This window comes from Vulpes vulpes, chromosome 3 (genome assembly GCF_048418805.1).
Source record: "Vulpes vulpes isolate BD-2025 chromosome 3, VulVul3, whole genome shotgun sequence".
Classification (NCBI taxonomy): Eukaryota; Metazoa; Chordata; class Mammalia; order Carnivora; family Canidae; genus Vulpes; species Vulpes vulpes.
Window position 1 is genome coordinate 114,217,998 of NC_132782.1, and position 20,117 is coordinate 114,238,114.

Below are 20,117 nucleotides of genomic sequence, written 5' to 3' on the forward strand. Positions count from 1 at the left end.
GACGGAGAAGCAAGACCTATCCCTAAGCAGCAGGTGCTCTGGGGTAGGGGCAAGGCCACGTGAGTAAGAAAAGGATACAATCCGCACCTCATGGAGTGCCCACTTCTGTTTCAGGAACTCGATGAGGCTGGAGACCTTCCGGTGGAGCTCCACAATCATCCTGCAGAGAAACCACATGCAGGACGGGCGGCTGTTACATAGGGAGGGAACGTCCTGAGGAGCAGCATGAGGCTGAAGCAGCAAGAGGACCCAAGCCCATGGATGGTGGAGGGAGCGTTCAAGGAGGGGCCAGAGGCACAGGGCCCCAGTAGGGCCACTGATTCTTTGTCTCAAAAATTAGTCCTTTAAATGGAGTGAACTAGAGATTCGCGTGAAGCTGTAAGAAAAGAAGAGAGCCCTCCCCCCCCCCCCGCCCCCGTGCCCCTTCTGCATAGTAAAAGATCTCCACCAGGATGTGGACAGCGGTACAACCCACCACCCTACCCTCAGTACCCTGTGGACCAGGACCAGCCTTAATTAACACTGAGAAAATTTAAATCCACGTGGAAACCAGACGTCCTGATGGAGACAAACCTCAAGAACACGAGGCTCGGGGAGAGCAGCTGACAAAAGAGCAGAAGGGCCACACTACGCGAACTGTCTACAACAGGCAGGCCTAGACACGGACAGCAGACGCGGCGGAGGCTGGGGGCGGGGAGCGAGGGCTCAGTGGGTGCGAGGTTTCCTTTCGGAGAGACGGGAAGCTCTGGAGCCAGAGGGGGAAATTCTACAACACCCTGTGAAGGTGGCCAGGGCCCTGAGTTCGACACCTTAAAATGACACATGGTTAATTCTAAGTTACAAGAATTTTACCTCAATCAAAAAAGATGTCTAAATGAAAAATGGTCCACACCCTCTGTGGTGTCCTGTGTATGAGTCAGACATAAATCTCCAGGGAGGTGGGGAGAGAGGAGTGGAAGGGCTTTTGAAAGACGAGAGAAAGATTCTGTAGCCATCAACCTGCCAACCACGACATCCTTTTGCTTTCTGTGCTCGGCCTGAGAGCCCTGCTGGAGTGGGGCCCCTGGGGCTGAGGGCCGCCACGACAGTTACCTGAGCCTCGGGTTTTGGGCCAGGCTCTGCACGCGGGCCCAGGCATGGTTGTTCCTTGGCTGCAGCTCTACTGGGACCTTCAAGGGCAGGCGCACTGGCTTCTGGTCCTCTTCGTCACTCAAGCCTACAACAAGAAGGGGCCATGAGAGCCTGGCACCCGTGAACCTTAACGTAGGACGCAAGCGCCTTGCCACACAAATAACAGAATCTACGAGAAGCTCTGGGCAAACAGCCCCATGAGTGACAGCAAGTCTGGCAGAGAAGCCCGCAGGGATCCATGCTCTCAAGAAGGAATGCCAACATGGCCGCTTGGGATCTACAAGCCAGAGCCACCAGCCAGGCCACGGGAGCCCACAGAGACCTGCTCATCACAACAACATTCTGTCTGAACATGCTGTAGCTTCTGAGCTAAACTTGACTGCCTCAGGGGACACATGGTGTGACAAGGAGTTTCGAGTCCAGGTGCTGCCAACAGATAGGACCAGATGAAGCGGACTCAGAGCCACTGTGAGGGCAGCCGCAGGAGGCAATGCCCCCGCCATCCCCACGTCCGTGATCACGTACCGTCTGGGTCGCAGAGCTTCTTCAGAGCACGGCACATGGGCGCTTTGATCCGTAGGTTTCTTCCTTTGTAGCGCACGGTGGTGGCCCTGGGAAAGGAGTTTTGTGGAAACAGTGAGGCCTCTAGGTGAACGGCCACTCGCTGCCCCGCACATACGAGCACCCAGTGTGCCTGATAACGGAGAGCCTGACAGATGAAGGCCCTGGCACAGGGTCCCCACAAAGCTCCTGGGCTCACAGGCAGCTGTGCAGAGGGAGGCCACACCGTAATTCTGGAAGTCCCACTACTTTCCTGCCCATGCTTCACGCCGCAAAGAGGATGCCGGTCCTTCACAGGACGCGTGCCCACCCCCCGGCAAGTGGCGTGGCACCTCCTGCTGCCATCCCCTGGAAATCCCACTGTGCAGGAGCCCGCATCAAATGTCGAATGCATGCCTTCTCTCCTCCGCCTCCTCGAGGTCCCTCGAGAGCAAACCGTCTGAGCCCTCCTGGAGGTGGCCACTAACCCCCATCACCAATGTCCCGTGGCCCCTCTGTAAGCCACACCAGTGGCACCCGACGGAGTACGGGCCACTTGCAGCCAGCAGATACAGTGTGCCACTTGCTCACACTCCCCAAAACGGAGCTCAGGCAGGCCCAGGATCTGTTGCCATCGGGAGAACACCTGTACAGCCAAAACTTCACTAACGTTAGCATGACACAAACTAAAGAATTTCCATGTAACTCATGAAAATTAACACCACAAATAAAGCTCCTTTCAAAAAACACACTTCGGATGCTTTGGATCTACTCAGGAAAGGTTGGCTATTTTGAAAAACTGACAAGTCTGGAGGAGCCCACCAGCCTCCAGCAGTCCTAGACCCAGCTTCCACCTCCGAGGAAGCAAAGCCGCACACCCCCTCCTCCTTGGAAGGGAAACAGTTCTGATTTCCCATGGCACCAGGGTCTCAGCCCCCTCGACAGTGGATTTCACTGTGGCCCCCGGAGTGTGTTTAGAAGGCCAAGCAGGGGGTGTGACGTGTGGCAGACCAAGCTGAGGCAGCCAGGCAGCGCAGCAGGCTCACAGGAGTCCCGCACCAGTGCCGACGCCTCCGTGGGAGCTGCCTCTCTGCATACCCACACGTCCAGTCCTGGCTGAGCCTCTCCTGTGCCCGGAATTAGACACAGGACACCAGAAATGGTGCTGAGATATGGGCAGGCTGCCAAAGAGGCCAAAGGACCCCAGGAGGCCCACTCCCTGCCACTGTGTCTGGCGACATGATCACCTCAACCTCAGGGACACAGAGGCAGCGAAGTGCGGCTGTGGGCGTGGGGCAGGTGGACTCGACCCCAGCCGATCTCCAGCAGCAGCTCCAGGGCTGGTTGGGCCTCTCTGCCCACCACTTCTTGTTGCATCTGCACCACACCAACAACACAGACCTGGGGGGGCAGGGGGGGTGTGGCCACCATGGGGCACCTGTGTTTGCGATAATCACATTTTCCGTTAAACTGCTCTTTGGTGACTTCCTTTTTTATCATTTTTTTTTTCTATGGGAAAGTGAGCAGCCCCTTTTGTATGACCAGAAAACATCCTGAGATCATGATCCCATTCCTTTACTTTCAACTGGAAGTTCTAGGAGTGCCCTGAGGCTACAGCTGCCGGGCCCAGCTCATGCTTGCTGAGAGCAGGCCTCGGGGGCCTGGCCACGGACCTAGATGTGGTCTGTGTGCCCCCATCCTCGAGCCCACCCCGGAGCTGAGCCACGGCAGGACCACCACCAGGCTAGGCACCCCCAGCGCATGGAGTTTAAGCAGCACCATCAGCAGAAGGCTCCCACCCTAATCCCTGACCAAGGGTCACACAGAGGACCCCATGCAACAACCCTCCCCCCCCCCCGCCCCGGCCCACTGTTGTTGCTTTAACAGACAGGCAACAGGCTCGTTCCTCTACGTGCACGGGACTCAGGCTTTCTCTTCTGCAAAGTCATGTGCCGAGCCCAGTCAGCATGTGAGGCTGGCCTGTGAGCATCATAGTGAGCATCAGAGTTCTCCTCCGTCCTTTGGCTCATGAGTCCCATGCTCTCCAACCAATGGACATTCACAGTTAACTGAGAAAGGTCTGCATGAGAAGGATGGATGGGAAGTTGGTTAAATAAATACTCCACAGCCTTCAACAAAGGAATCTTCCACACACACCGTCCTGACTTTCCCCACCTATTTCACCTTTATGGGCCACTGGCTTTACCCTTGGAAACCAAAGTCAGCTGGCGGAAGACTGGACACATCTATCAGTGTAACGGGAGGGAAACCTGGACACAGAGCCACACAGTACTGCCCGCTGGCTTCACACAAGGGTGCAAAAGCAGCATCGGAAGGACAGTGCTTTCAAAAGCCGAGACTGCAGTAAGTGGACACCTGCAGGCCACAGAGGCGTAACTCAGCAGGACCTGCCTGTCATACAACACGGATGGAAATAGCAAACCATCAAACTTTCACAAGGAAACTTGGAGCAATGCTGGACTGTGGGTGAGACCAAGGGCTCCTGGACGTCACAATGAAGTCGTGGCCCATAAAGGGAGATGGCAATGGGCCTCAGTCGGACTGAGCACTCCCGCTCGGCGACAGGCACTAGGAAGGCAGGAAAAGCCACAGACTGGGAGAAAACACTGCCAACCGCCTACCCAAGACAAAAGGCTTGTGTCTATAACACCTCTAGAACTATCCAACCTCAGTAATAAGGAAACGGGTGCAAGATCTGAGCAGGCCAGTCACCAGACAGAGGCAGATGCATGACAAGCACAAGAAAGATGCTCAAGGTGGTCAGTCACCAGGGCAACACAAACCGACACCCCCGGGAGATCCCACTTCCCACCCACGAGGACGCTCAAAACACACTCAACACCCAGAACGGACTCTCCCTAGAAAGCCGTGTGATAGCTCCCGAAGAAGCCAGCGCAGGACCCCCTGCGTGTGTGCCCAGGTGATAGGCACCCAACACCTGGCGGCGAAGGTTTAGAGTGGCCCTGTTAACAGCCATGTTCCTCGCTGAGGAATGGATAAGCAGGCATGGGACAGCCACAGTGGTGCCACTACCTGCAGGAAGAGGCACGAACTACGGACCCACAAGGGCCAGATCTCAAGTGAACAGCACCAGGTGGAAGACGCCAACCTCCAAAGGCCACGCACGCGTGACCCCATTTGGACAGTGCTCTGAGAAAGGGAGGAAGACAGGGCAGAGAGACAAGCCGAGGGGCTGCTGGGGCTGGGTGTGGGCGGTAACTATGAAGGGGCAGCACAAGGGAGTCTGGGGGCGACGGAGCCATCTGGATGTGGATCGGGGTGGTACACTGCTCTGTGGGCCTTCAAACTCACAACCGGAGGTGAAAAGCCATCTGGAAAGGCTGCGTGCTGTGCAATCCCCACTCGGAGACATTCTAGAAAAGGTATCTATTCAGGCAGTGAAGGGGAGAGGTCACCAGGGGCTGGGGAAGCAAGTTGGTATAACACGGGGGGCTCCCGGGGCAGGGGCCCTCTCCGGCAGGAGCCCAAACGGCGGACACAGGACCCTGTTGTTTCTGTCCTGTCGTGCAGCACACATGAAGGTACTGAAGGCACCTGCTCAAAACCCGCTTACGGATAGTGGTCTGTTCCACAGACCACAGCCCAGCGGGGCAGAAAGGGAAATGAAACCACAAGAGGACAAGTAACACTGAACATGTGTGCACACACCTGCCTGCACACAGGGCCGCCCTCCCCCACCACCCAGACCTGGTACAAGCAGGCACAGGCTTCAGGCGGCTCCTCCGTCGATAAATTCAAGTGAAGGGGAGAAAGTGCTGGATCTACTGCTGTTTCAACCTGATGTTTGAACTTTTTCATGATAAACTTCTCTTTTTCTAAAACATTTTATTTATTTATTCCTGAGAGACACAGAGAGAGAGAAAGAGAGAAGCAGAGACACAGGCAGAAGGAGAAGCAGGCTCCATGCAGAGAACCTGACGTGGGACTCAATCCCGGGACCCCAGGATCACGCCCTGGGCTGAAGGCAGGCGCTAAACCACTGAGCCACCTGAGCAGCCCATGATAAACATTTCTGAGAGATTCAGAGCGACCGCCTTTCTCCTTAGACACAGAAGGGTGCTGCGTAGGACATTCCTCCGTCAAAGCAGAGGGAGGAGCTGCCAGCATTCGGCGCCCCGGCACCCCGACAACCAAGCCCCAGGACCCGGCCCCCGCCCTCTGGGAGCTACAGGCTGGTCAGGGGCCTGACAGGGAGGTGCCCAGAGCACTGGGGGGAGGGGGGGTGACGTGCTGTCTGGCCATACGTGGAGGACACGTGAGACACACACTCAGCAGAGGCTCGGGGCTGGGGCAGACTCCGACTCACAGCCGGGGGACAGGGAAGAGCCAGTCACCTATGGCGGAGAGGGAGCCCGGGTAAGCAGCCAGCAACCTTCCAAGGGAGGCGTGCAGTCTGGTGCCCAAAGCAGCATCTGGGTGATGCTCTGAACCACCAGACGTGACGGGTCTGGTGGGGAAGGCGTAGGGAAGCAGGAGGCGAGGGCCGCTAGCCTCCGGGGGACACTCCTCCAGCCCGGGGCCTCACAAGCTCTGCTGGAGCTGGCTCCTATCTGTCCCTGATGCGGGAGGTCTCAGGGCCACACTGGGGGGTCTCCACAACCCTCCAAGGGCTCGGACGCCATTTCATCAGGCAGCGACAGCATCCACTCCTGATGGAGCCCCGAGGGTGAAGCCACAGGTGCTACAGTTCTGGTGCTAGAAATACAGATAAACGCATTTTCATAAGTAGAACACCACACAGCAAACGTGGTCAGCAGCCTAAAGCTAACCAGAAAGAACACCCTTCCCTCCTCTAACCAGACAGAAGCTCGCTTGTCAAATACTCGAACAGGACACAGGTGTGAAGAGCAGGGGTAACCCAGGCACTGACCATCCCGGGGTGCTGGTGGGAGCAGGAGCCACGCACTGAGTCCCCCTGCTGCGGCCACATGCGCACCCCACTCACTTCCAAAAATAAGAACAGAGCCCCCCAAGCCCGCCCAGGAGCCAGGCTCCTCTCTGCAGCACCCTTCCGCCAGCGTGAGCAACGCTGTGACGTGCGCCCTACGGCGCGGCTCACCACGGACCTGAGGGCTTTCCAGAAGTGGGGCTGTGGGGTCAGAGAGCACGCACACTAAGAGGGTGAGGTACGGACTCCCCTGCACTCCTGCTGTGAGTGAACACCTTCTCGGACAGTGCTGACGCCTCTCCACCCGCAGCTGTGGGAAACGGACCGCTTCCGTCTGCCCTCCTCCTCACCCCGAGCCATGGGAGGGGGGTGGCACAGGTGGAGGTTCTGGGGAGGCTGGTGCTGGAACACTTACCCCCTTCTTGATCTGGGGCTGGAGGGGGCTGTGCAGGGAGGACCGGCGAATTCTCCTGCGCGGTTGTTACACTGACCACAGCCAGGGAAGGAGGCGCACTATGACCCTGGCTGCAACCCCATCCTCTGCGGGCTCATGTTGGGAGAACAGACATGTCCCCACACCTTCAACGTGACCTGCCCCTGTCGCCTGACCTGCCTGTCACCTGGACATTGATGCTGCGGGGCTGAGGTCATGTCTGTCTGGCTCCTTCCTGCCTCCCTACACGGCCCTCATCAGAAGCACCCGTGCACAGCCCACACCCCAGAGACAGAGAACTTCTGCTGCCCTCCTTGGCTGGGTGGCTACAGAGGTTGTGGGGAATGCTGCACAGGGAGTCTCTCTCTTGTCCCCCTGGTTTTCACCCAATCACCGATCCTATCAGTCCAGACGCCTGCGCGTTGACTGCTCACAGGCGAGATCCTCACTTGTTCAGAACCATGTTAACAGTCATGTTGCCTCCGGGCTTTACTGTGATGGCTCCTTGCGGAGACTGTGGGGACCCAGTACTGTGTGTTTCCTCGACCCTGCTGCCCCCCAGCTCAGGCGCTCTCCAACCTCCAGCAGCCCCTAATGCCAACCACCCAGCCACATTCACATGTATCAACACGCCTTCCTCACATGAGATCAACTCTGAAGCAGGCCCGCATGTCCTTCCAGAAACCCAGGAGGCCACCCCCCGCTCTGTGTGCAGCCTCTCACAACAGGACCAACACAGGCCAAGAAAACTCACAGCTTTTCCAGCAAACCAGTCCCTGATGCCCCTGAGCACAAAGAACCAGAACACCGGCTCAGCCAACAAGTTGGGACCCAAGTAAAATAAAAGGTGAAAAAGGCTCTCCTCAGATCGCATCCAGGGTGGGCGCTCCGCCTCGCAGGGGAGACACTAATGCCAGAAACCACCTCCGCCAAGCACCCTCTGGGCTCTCGACGCAGGTCCTCAGAGGCACACAGGCAGCCCAAACAGCTCACAAGCCCAGCTTGTCCCCAAATGCTGCAGGGCCTGTGTGAGGGTAGGAAGGCGGGCACTGCCAGTGCCACAGGTGAATGGGGCGTGGGGTACACGACCAATGAGCCACCTGCTCCTAAGCATACCCACACGCCTCCAGGAGGCTCTGTCTGCCCCAAGACACCAGTTGTGAAGGCTACCCGCACCGCCTGGCATAGCGCTGATACTTGCATCCCAGTTACCACCACGCCTGGTTCCAAACAGGGGCAGTTCACAGAAATAAACTCGCGGGAACCCAAGAGGAGCATATGTAAGGGAAGACGCTGGGCTGGAGCCAGAGCAGAAACCACACAGCCGGCACCACCTGTCAGGAGCTCACGCCTGAGGGATGGGGACGTGCAGGCCATCCAACACCAGGCTGAGGGAGAAATGCCACCAGAGGTGCCAGAAGGCCATGTCCTGCAAATGCAGCAGAGACCAGTGAAGACTGTTCCAGGGGACAGCTAGCCTTGGACCAGCAGGGGCCTGGGGATGGCCTGAGGGCCCATCTAGGGCAAGGGGCAGAGATCCGGAGAGAGTACACCCGCTCTGGCAGGGTGAGTGGGAGGCCACGACAGCCATCAACATGGCAGCCACGCCGGGTGGGAAATCCATGCACACGGAATCCGCAGACTGTGGAGCAGAGGAAGGTCCGGGCCGCCCCGAGTCAGACACGTGGCTGGAGACCAGGGACCAACTACCGAAGCTGACAATGAAGGATGCCTTGAAGGCCACTCTGAAATGTGGGCCAGAGAGCAAACTAAAGTTCCACTGAGACAGTGGGTGAATGGAGCACAAGGCATGTGCCATACGCCATCTCTGCCACAGGAATGGTCACTGCACTCGGGGCAGAGCAAGTGGGAGAACCTTGAGCTCTGGACACCACGAGTGTGAGGGCAGACGGCGTCAGACCTGGCTTCACTCTAGGGGCGCGGAGCCTCGGCGGGCAGGCACAGGGAAGGGGTCAGGAGGGCAACAGGAAGGCTGAGTGTGGGCCTGCTCTGGCCAGAAGCCACCTGCAGCCCACGCGCAGGTGGGGACAGGGGCACAAACAGGAGGTGGTGAGGGCCCTGTGGGTGCTGCCACCCTGCCAGGGAGCCCACGGGAAGAACGAGATGGGGAGCAGCCCAGGCGATGACACCCTGCTCTCCTGGGGCTGCACGGCACAGTCAGCTTTCACTGTGAAGGTTGGGCACATTATGGACCTCGGTGAGAAAAACCACACATCTCTAGTTCTGGGCTTCGGGAACGCGTCCCAAAGCAACAGCGGCGCTCCACAACACAAGCCCTACTTACCCCGCTTGAATGAGCTCATTCAACTTGGTCGCGTTCTTGTCGTCCATACCTTTAAATGGAAAAACAAATAAATGTGACCATGAAGCCCTCAGGAGCAAGATCAGTGAAGATTTCCTGATTAACTCTCATCAATGTAGGAAGCAAATATCCCAGCTCCTCCCCAGAAGACCCAACAAAGTCTCCCAGAACACAACCCCCCACGTTAGCTGCAGCTCCTCCCACAAAGCCTGGGTGGAGCGTGCCATCCCCACCTGTGTATCCTCTCCACCCACCAAGACTTTCTCGGGGAACCATAACCTGCCTCCATGCAGCTGCTCCTGACCCCCGACCCCCACCACTCCAAGCCTCTGCTCCTCCCTAGCCGCCCAGCTCAGATTCCCTTCTCAGGGTCACCACCACATGCTTCTCCTGCTGGGCTCGTGTCATCTGCTGGCCCATCGTGGTCTGCTTTGGGTCCCCAGGTTCCCAGGGTAGGTGAACAAGGACCCAAGACCATACGTGTTCACCAGAGCTGACACCACGTTCCTCTGCACCCTCCCACAGTTGCTGCTGTCCCAAAAATGTCCAAGGAAAAACGAAATTACATGTGCAAGAACATGAGTAACCTGGTAGATGGTGAATGTTTGGGGATCATCGAAAATTTCTTAAACTCTTACGTACTCAGGGATAAAAACAATAAGCCACAAACACAGAGCCAGGCCAAAAACCAAGACAAGGACAAAATCCTTAAAGCAGCACAGAAAAGTAATGCATCCCTTCCAGAGCAGCAGAGACACAGCAGCCGGTGGCCTCTCCCCAGGAATGGCGAAGGCCAGAGATAAAGGAACAAATCTTTACAGTGAAGGAAGGAAAAACTGCCCAATCCGAGCTCTCCATCCAGCAAAAACACCTTTCAAGACTGAAGACAACATAAAGCTTTACAAATAATCACTGGAAGAATTCACAGCCACACGTGACAAGCATGTGATGAGAAACAGCAAGACACGTCCTGCAGGCTGCAGGGCAACAGGCCAGATGGAGACGGGCCTCCGGGACAGAAGGCCCAGCAAGGAAGAGGCAGGCGCACAGCCCCGCTCACTGACCGGGGACCCAGCATGGCCCTGCCTCACACGGTTACGCGACAAAGCAGCACCATCAGCGGGAAGCACAGCAGGGATTCCCACGTGAAGGCAGGGTCTGCAGGGCCAAGCAAGCGCATGGCCAGAGGGCAGCCTGTCCTGGAGGTTCGTGGGCATGTGAGCAGAGATCAAAGGGAAAGCCAAAGGGGATGGAAGGGCCCATTGGTCCTGCATCTGGCTTGCCGGACAGACAGAAGGTCCAGGAGCTGAGCCACTGAGATTTCAGGGTTTGAGTCACTCGATGGGCACCATGTGAGGAGCCACCCTTCAGAGAAAAGCTAACTGAACACGCAAGTGAGGATGGGAGATGGGCCGCTGCGGCAGGAGAAATGAGCTCTGGGTCTAAGACTCAGTCCTGGGGGCAAAGCATCACCTGTCACTTAGCAGCCAAGGAGATTTTCATCACGACAGAGCCTCCTCAGCCCCTGGGACACCAGGCAGCACAGTAGCTGCCCTGAGGCTGCACACATGTAGCGTGTGTCTGAGTCCTAGGAACACAGCAGACTCAACGCCCACCGTTTCAGGGTTCATGTTCGTCCGGAGGCCCAGTGTTAAACAAAAGCAGGCTCCGACCACAATTTCTGCACAGTCCAGAAAAGGCTACCAGCATGCAGTCATGAGACGCTGCAGTGTGCAGGGCACCCAGTGTGCCAGCGAGTGACCTGCAAGTGGGGGGCAGGCGGGGCTCAAGTGGGGCCTTGGGGGGAGGCTGCATGCGTGGAGGCCAAGAGGGGCTGGTGGGATGTCACAAGTAGGACTGGCTTCTCTGAGCTGCAGGGTGGCAGGAAGAGGAACAGAAGTCCAAGTACAGAGGCCCCTGGGCCGGGGTCCCAGTGCTGCCCAGTGGAGTGACGGCAAGCCGCCCAAGGTCAGGGAGCAGGCCAGCCTCACGAGGACTCAGGCAGGCTGGGAGAGCGAGGAGAGGCCACCACAGCAGTGACCGGGGGCAGTCAGTGCCTGTACACCACTCACGCTGGGAGCACTCCACGACAGGCCAGCAGGTGACAAATAAGTGCTCAGACCACAGGAAGGACTGGGTTGGGAGCCAGGCCACCTGTAGGGTTTTTGCCTGCTTCTAGGCTAGCGTGTGCAGAGCAGCCCTCAAACGCCCTCCCTCCTGATCCCTCTGCTGATTCCACACCAACCGCCTTGCTGCCCACTGAGCAGTGGCATTCTGCTGCGTGACCAGGGAGGAGACGGCTTATGACCCTGTCACATGGTCTCACTGGGCCTCTGGAGTGACCCTGTGGGTAAGCACCCTTCCGCCATGTGACGGTGCCCAGTGGCACCTGCATAGACAAGGGCACCCCTTGCCTGGGGTCACACGGGGAGGCGAGGTAGGCCACTAAGTAGATGGTGCCCCCGGAAAGCCAGAGCATGCCTACGTTGGTTACAGGAGACAAGCAGAGGGACATATGGGGAGTAGCCCAGATCATTCCAAGCACCAGTGTCACACAAGACCAAAGGTGAGGCTCATCTATCTCATCAACAGCCCCAAGGGGGCACCACAGGTATACCTAGGATCACATCCCCACCTGGCACCCTGAAGACAGGCAGCTGCTAGGTAAGACCATGGTGCCTGTGACATAAATGCTAAACACATCAGGTGGTGACAGGACTGTGGGCATGCAGAACAATGTCCCTGGGCTCAAGTGACATGGGATGCCTGCAGGAGAGCCCTGCCAGGATGCCTGCAGTCAGATGCTGAGTAAGAGAAAGTGCACTCGTGGGGTGGGGCACGCAGGTGGGGCTGCTGTCTGCGACAGGTAAGTCTCATGAAGGTGCAGGCATGCAGAGGCTCAGGTGCTCTTCAACTCCCTGCTCCCTAAAATGTTTTCAAGATTCAAGCTGGAGGGAGAAGAGCTGTGGCATCAAAGACCCAACAGTGACAGGAGAGCAGGCCCTGCCAAGAGGAGCTGTGAGCATTCCGGAAACATCACGTCCCCAGCCACGAGCACTGCAGGAGCCCTGGCGCCCCATACTCACAGCCCCCGACCTTCTTCCGCAGCTCGCCGTAGCAGATCAGACCGTACAGCTCCTGGGACGACTTCTTCAGCCCACGGGAGAACACTGAAACACCAAGAAGGGACAGAGCTTTAGAAGGGGAAGACGTCCCCACCGGGCTGACCAGCTCGGGCACAGGAGGGCAGGGGCACGTGAGCACTGTTCGTCCCGTGGTTCCGACCACCGCACGTGCCTCCCAGGATGGCAACCCCGGGCAAAACGAAGTGAGGCACACACAGGAACACAGGGCTGCTTTTCAAATTTTCAAAATGAGAAGTTAGATTAGAAAACTGGGCTGGCGCCAGGAAATGCTAACGGGCAGAGGGCTGCCCCGGGAGGAGCCTGGGAGGCCAGTGGGGCCACAGGAGGTGGGCTGAGACCATCTCCCTCCGCACACAGAACCACCCAACCTCTGTGTGAGGCCAGAGGCCTGTGACCACGGAAGCGGACGTGTCACACCATCTCTGATCACTGATGACCCCCCTGAGGCCAGACAGAGGAGGAACGGCAGCCCCAGCCCTCACGGTACCGGTATCCACTCTCCCCTGCTCCTCAGTAACAGATGCACCTCACTCAGGAAGCAACGAATCCAGGTCAGACGGTGCACATCCCAGCCTGCCCTGCGGCTAGATCGGGCTGCACCACTAAGTCCTGGCCTCTAGAGTGATCAGGAGACTTCCAGAAGCTCCCAAAATGACTGAAGACTGACTGAGGACGAATGTGTCCTTTGGCACCCCGGTCTAGCACACGGAGCCATCCTGGACCAAGCACTGTGCTGGGCACGGCAGAGTGGCAAGAGGGCAGGCCCGGAGTTCCCAGTGACCGCACTGGACCTCCTATCTGACGTCTCTGCCACAGGAGAACCAATCTCTCTGTGCAGAAGACCACGATGCTTTGAGGTCTGTGTTACCTGAAGCCAAACCTGAGTGCCATCCACCGGCACAGGCCCAGCCCAGTCCGGCGCCTTCTCCACCACTTCACAGAGCCGTTACCCGTGCTGCCGTCCCTCCCCTGTCCTCACAACTGCTCTCTCTGGCTTCTCCCCAGAGAGCCCTTTTCAAACTCCTAACACTCAGGTGTGATGAAATCACCAGAAAAGGAAAACAAAAGTTCATTAGCAAATGGAAAATAAAATTTTGTCTCTCTCTCTATCATAAATAAATAAATAAATCTTTAAAAAAAGAAGGGAGGGGGGATCCCTGGGTGGCTCAGCGGTTTAGCACCTGCCTCTGGCTCAAGGGGTGACCCCGGAGTCCCGGGATCGAGTCCAACGTCGGGCTCCCGGCATGGGGCCTGCTTCTCCCTCCTCCTGTGTCTCTGCCTCTCTCTGTCTCTCATGAATAAATAAAGTCTTTAAATAAATAAATAAATAATCTCCTCTCCATTGTGTGATTTATCCAACGAAAGTGTTTCCAAAGGAAAGTGCTATGTGAACGGGTACATCCACAAGTGCACAGTGTAAGGCCACCAAAGGGACCTGCTGGTCCAAAAGGAAAGGTAAAATTTATTCACCTGTAGCAACATCAAACTCAACAAATTAACGCTCCACAGGAAGCACAGAGAAATTCCACAGCAGCATGAAAAGGTGGCACACCCAGGAGCCGGGGGAAGGTGCTGTGCTGAGATAGTGGAGGGTGTCTGGGAAGAAGGAGAGGTCTCAGCTCCCACTGACTGTCTGGGGGGTCCCAGGCAGGAACGTGCACAAATGAGCGTGGGTTTTCTTGTCTGCCCTGAGGGTGACATGCTCAGTGACAGGCCCCCACCAGGCAGAAGCAGGGGCAGGGAAGGATTCAGGGAGGGATTTCTGGGAGGAGAACACAGCTCCGCCTGGGGAGGGAGCAGGGTGAGGGAGGTTGATCAGCGGGGGGTACAGTGCAAGTACACATGAGGATGGAGACCCTATTCCTGCCAGCCCACAGGTCAGGAGGAGAACACCTGGTGGAGCCGCAGGAGGGGCTCAGGCAAGGAAGCAGCCCGGCAGATGCACACCTGGTGCCCATCTCGTGGCATGAGGGGCAGGGTGGGACCAGACAGCAGGGGACAGCGATGATCTAGAACAAGAGCAAGGGGGACCAGGTGGTGAGGAGAGACCAGAACAGCTCTGAGGTACAACCAGCAGGACTCTGGTGACAGATGTCCACAAAGGTTCAAAGGGACATACATTCAGGTGACAGTGTCAGGTAACAACTGTGAGCATTCGGAGCTTGAGCAGCCCTGTCCCCAAGGGCTCCCACACAGGCTGGTGGCAGTGAGAGATTTCTTTAGGGCAGGAGTCGGCACACTATGGCTCACAGGCCAATGCAGCCCAGGACCTGTTTCTGAAGGAAGGGTTTGTGGAACACACCAATGCACACCTGCTTACCCTTTGTCTACAAATGAGCTAAGACAGCAGAGCGCAACAAGTTCCACAGACTGCAAACCCCAAAGCCAAGATATTTGCCATCTGATCCTTCAAAGAAAGAGAAAGCTCAAATCGTGCTCTCTGGGCCTTTCTCAGGCCAGAGGAGGAAGCCCAGGTCCTGGCGTGCTGACCTGCCGGGGAGCCAGGGAGGAGGCAGACAGGTCAGCCTAGGTGGTGCTGGCATACACGTGCCTGAGGGTCACCAAAGAGGCCAAGAGTGCGCCCACAGGTGGGGCTGAGGCAGAAACACAGGAGATCATCAAGGGCAGGCACGAACAGCACATGACAAAGGTTCAAAGCGAGTGACAGGCCTCAGCCATCAGAGTTGTTCTCTATCACAACTTACATTATTTTACCAGGAATGTCAGAAACAAGAGAAGTTAGTAGAAGCAAATGTCTGGAATGACCAAGCTATGAGTGAAGTTGTAGAAACAAAGAGTTAACATAAAGAAAGATGATCAATGACTGAGTGGCAGGTGTGACATGTGGCAATACCTCCCCTGAGGACAGAGGCTGGTTGGGTAGGCTGCTCCGGGCGGGAGGGTGCTGACCCAGACATGTGAACTGAACACAGATCACTCGAGCCTGACTTCAAACCCAGACAAGAGCTCTGGGAAAGCTAGCCCACCCCAGTCACCCCAAATCAAATCACCCCCAAATCACCCCACACACGGGCCATGCCCAACCCTCACCCGAAGGAGCCCCTGCTTGGGAGAGAAAGGTGGGCACCAGAGGGGCCCTATTCTGGCTGGCCAGGATCTATGGTCTGCTTCTCCTCGTCGACTGTGGGGCCCTCCCCTCCCAGGGTGGGACACGGGCCCAGAGAGAGCCAGGGACCTAGAAGCACAGGCACCCAGGGCCATTAGAAATAAGTGCGGCCTCCTCACAATTCAGTTTAAGCGATGGATCCTAGGCATTCCACCAGCCAAAGGACCATGAGGCAGGGAAATCCCTGGCCATGTGGCTGGGAGAGCACAATGCCAGAGGGTGTGTCTTGTGGGTTTGCTGGAAACCAGCTCCTGACCAGCAGCCAACCAAACCTGCCACCTTCCCGGGAGCCAAGTCTGAGCACACTCACCATTATCAAAGTCAATGTACTTGGTGATCTTGTGCCACGTGCGGTAATAGAAGTGCCGGACCTGCTCCTTGTTCTTCACCATGCTCGCGGGCTTGCCTTTCTTCTTGTACTTGAGTGCAATGTTGTTCTGAATGGCTTCAAAGTCTTTCCCATGCTGCAAAATTAAGTCCACATTAAAAGCACAAAGGTTACAACAAGGCAGTCTTCTGTACAACACAGACGCTTCCCGAGAAAGGAGAAGGGAAAGGGAGCCCACCATGGTCAAGCCGATGTCCTTGACGGCTCTTGTGCATGAACTTCAGCCTCACCTCCCTAGAACCTTGGTTTCAACTCAAGTAACGGATAAAGCAACAGCAGAATCTGAGGAATAAATCTATTGTAGCATGGAAGACCAACGAGGCAAGGACTCAGGAGCAGGAGGACACAGTGCTCATCATGCAGATGAAAGGGGCTTAATACCCATAGTTGCCTAGAGACCACAAACCAAGACAGCTCCATGAAGACAATCATGGCAACACAAACCACAAAGAGCTAAGAGTATGCTATACCTGGCCTCCTAAAGCAATACATCAACTGTTCAGAGATGCCCTCACTGCTTCCATCAGAGAAAATGTATCCTATATTCAAATAGGGAGAGCAAATACAAACAGTAAGAGAACCACACAGACTATGCTCTGAATACATTCATGGGCCACCTATTCCTTCAACACATCCACGTAGGAGCTGAGTTTTTGTGAGATTTTCAGAATGGAATTGGTGTTCCAAAGAACAAAGTCACCACCAGGATTGTTCAGGAGCTGCTGACATTCCATCAAAGCCAAGACAGATGTCCAGGGGAGGGCCCAGAGGTGACAGCACCCCGACACCACGAGCACCCCCAGCACCCATATCTTGGTTTTAAATCCCATTCCCAAAAGGAAGCGGGGTCCCTGGAAGAGATGGGAGCAGGGAAAGTACCAGTGAGTCTGGAATATCTTGCTATGCCAGAAAGTAGGCAAGTGAAATGCTTGCAGCATGAGAAGAGCATGTGGGAAGGATACAGGAGCCAACCAGAGGAGGCTCCCAGTGGCCAAATCTGCAGCCATCTGGACAAGAAAATGGACAATGATATGAATAGATTGTGAAACAGAACAACCTATATACCCGAGTCCATACAGATAAAAACAAACCACTGAATTCCTACCTAAATAAGGGAGAAGGGAGAGCTGTTTCTTGCACAAGATCTCTAATTAATAAGTACAGAAAGAATGATGGAGTCAGAAAATCGCCAATGGGCAAATGGTATAGTAATATTATTTCAGGTAAGAAGTTGCATGATTACTAAAGTCAGTGTAAGAAAAAAATGAGAAACAGAATATTTACATAGTCTAAAAGTAAAAAAAAAAAACAAAAAAAAAAACGGATTAGTAAGTACAAGACCTGGCAGGTGTCACCTGAAAGCAGTGATCGAGGTTCAGACCACCAGACAGAATGGAGCACAGCATGCGCTCTGTACAGGACGTGCCCAGGACAGCCTGGCACTCCTGTGGTACTCTTGACAAAAATGCAAAATGTACATTTAATCATTAGTTAACCTCAGAGAAGCTCAAACTGAGGGGTATTTCACAACCTAACAGACCAGGAGTCTTCAAAAGTATCAAGGTCGGGGCCCCTGGGTGGCTCAGTCAGTTAAGGGTCTGCCTTCAGCTCACATCACGATCCCCTAGCATGGAGCCCCAGGGAGCCTGCTTCTCCCTTGACCCCTAGTAATGCATGCTCTCTCAGTCTTTCTGCCTTGCTCACAGTTTCTCTTTCAGATAAATAAAATCTTGGGGGGAAAAAAAGTGTCAAGATCTCATATGAAAAAATGCTCAACATCTCTCGGCATCAGGGAAATACAAATCAAAACCACAATGGGATACCTCCTCACAGCAGTCAGAATGGCTAAAATGAACACAAAAAATAAAAAAAATAATAAACAAATAAATAAATAAATAAAATGAACAAGTCATGAAATAACAGATGTTGGTGAGGAGGTGGAGAAAGGGGAGCCCTCTTTTTTTTTTTTTTTTTTAAAGATTTTATTTCCTTATTCATGAGACACAGAGAGAGAGGCAGAGACACAGGCAGAGGGAGAAGCAGGCTCACTGCAGGGAACTTGATGTGGGACTCGATCCCAGGACCCCAGGATCAAGACTGGAGCCAAAAGCAGACGCTTAACCACTGAGCCACTGAGGTGCCCCAAAGGGGAGCCCTCTTATACTGCTAGTGGGAATGCAAGCTTGTGCAGCTACTCAAAAAACAGTATGGAAGTTCCTCAAACAGTAAAAAACAGAGTACCCAGCAATGGTACTACTAGGTATTTACCCGCATGATAGAAACGGAATGATCCAAAGGGCCACCTGTACCCCAATGTTTATAGCAACAATGTCCACAAGAGCCAAACTATGGAAAGAAGCCAGATGTCCATCAACTGATGAATGGATAAAAAAGATGCACTATATATAGTCCATACTAAGAAATGTTACTCAGCCATCAAAAAATGAAATCTTGCTATTTTCAACAACATGGATGTAACTGGAGTATTACGTTAAGCAAAATGAGTCAGTCAGAAAAAGACAACTATCATATGGTTTCACTCCTACGTGGAGTTTAAGAAACAAAACAGATGAACATAGGAGATGGGGAAAAAATTAAGATAAAAACAGAGAGAGGCAAACCATAAGAAACTCTTAACTCCAGGAAAGAGACAGCGTTGCTGGATGGGAGGTGAGTGAGGTGATGGGCGATGGGCATTAAAGACAGCACATGGTGTAATGATCACTAGGTGTTTATGCAACTGATGAATCACTAACTTCTACTTCTGAAACTAATAGTATATTTTACTTAAACTGAATTTAAGTAAAATATTTTTAAGTTGTCAAGCTTTTAGGAGACAGAGGAAAGGAGGTGGAGATTGAGGGCCTGTCCCCAGGTAGAGGGCTCAGGAGTCATGTCCACTGAATCTAGAATGGACATCAGCGGGAACACCACCTAAACCTGAGTAAGGCCCACAGGTCAATAAATGCTACGGTATCCACACCCAATCTCCTCAATGAGCTGGTCACACAGGTTATGTAAACATCAGTAGAGGGCATAGGGAATTCTCTATACTCTTTCTGCAACTTTTTCCAAGTTTGAAACTTTTTAAAAAATTACTTATCTATTTATTCATGAGACACACCGAGAGAGAAGCAGAGACAGGCAGAGAGAGAAGCAGGCTCCTCCTTGCAGGGAGACAGACCCGGGACTCAATCCCAGGACTTGGGATCACGACCTGAGCCAAAGGCAGACACTCAACCACTGAGTCACCCAGGTGTCCCTGAAACAGTTTTAAAATGAAAACTTGAAGTATAAAAAAAAAAACGGAAGGAATTAAAAATTTCAGTATTAGAAAAATAAAAAATAAATAAAAAGATGTCTTAAATGCCTTCCTCTGGGTGTCCCGTCCCCCACAGACCCTCCCTCAGGCCTAGATCAGAGTCCTGGCGGAGCAAGCGCAGACAGCCTCTCCACCCCTCAGGTCCTCTCTGCAGCAGGGCACAAAACCCAGACAGGTGCATACACTCGCTAGACTGGGACCAGAATCTAGGTTTTGTGATTCTCAAACTATGCTGCCTTCTGAATTCTTGTGGTGTTAGTTGGCATAGGCTTCCTGACAGCCCAACCTTTTCTGTTCCTACTACATTTCCCTAATCAGATCAGCCCTTAAGGGGGACTTCTCTGCCTCCTAGCACTCCTGTAGTGCTCTGATGCAGACAAGCCGTTAGCAATTATCCACCTCGTGAGAAGCACGCATGTGGGGCTGTGAGGCAGGAACCACAGACATAAGAAGAAAAACGGAATCAGCGATGGGCTTAGTGAGGAACTGCCATTGAAACAGAGTAGGGAGATGTTGAGGATGGTGTCAGTGCAGGTGCTCAGCCTGCTGGCCTCCCCACCAGCTCCCTGTCATGGGGGCCACGACCCACACCCCAGCCACAGTAGAGTCTGGAATAGGCCTGGCCCACCTGAGGCCTTCCTAGAGCTGTCCCACCTGGAGTGGGGAGTGTGGTGGCACTCTTTTTTTTTTTTTTTTTTTAAAGATTTTTAACTTATTTATTCATAGACACAGAGAGAGGCAGAGACACAGGCAGAGACACAGGCAGAGAGAGAGGCA

The 20,117-nt window shown here is 54.6% G+C and overlaps 1 protein-coding gene across 2 annotated transcripts in view; it reads right to left on the minus strand.

Moving 5' to 3' along the window:
• Positions 1-20,117, minus strand: part of CRAMP1 (cramped chromatin regulator homolog 1) — a 55,133-nt gene that overhangs the window by 20,754 nt on the left and 14,262 nt on the right. For both annotated transcript variants that reach the window (XM_072754119.1, XM_072754117.1), the window contains exons 4-9: positions 15,941-16,094; positions 12,444-12,527; positions 9,340-9,388; positions 1,657-1,742; positions 1,093-1,216; positions 79-160 (exon numbers count right to left, since the gene is read on the minus strand). In XM_072754119.1, the coding sequence (XP_072610220.1) occupies positions 79-160; positions 1,093-1,216; positions 1,657-1,742; positions 9,340-9,388; positions 12,444-12,527; positions 15,941-16,094 (579 nt within the window). The remainder of the gene's footprint in view (positions 1-78; positions 161-1,092; positions 1,217-1,656; positions 1,743-9,339; positions 9,389-12,443; positions 12,528-15,940; positions 16,095-20,117) is intronic.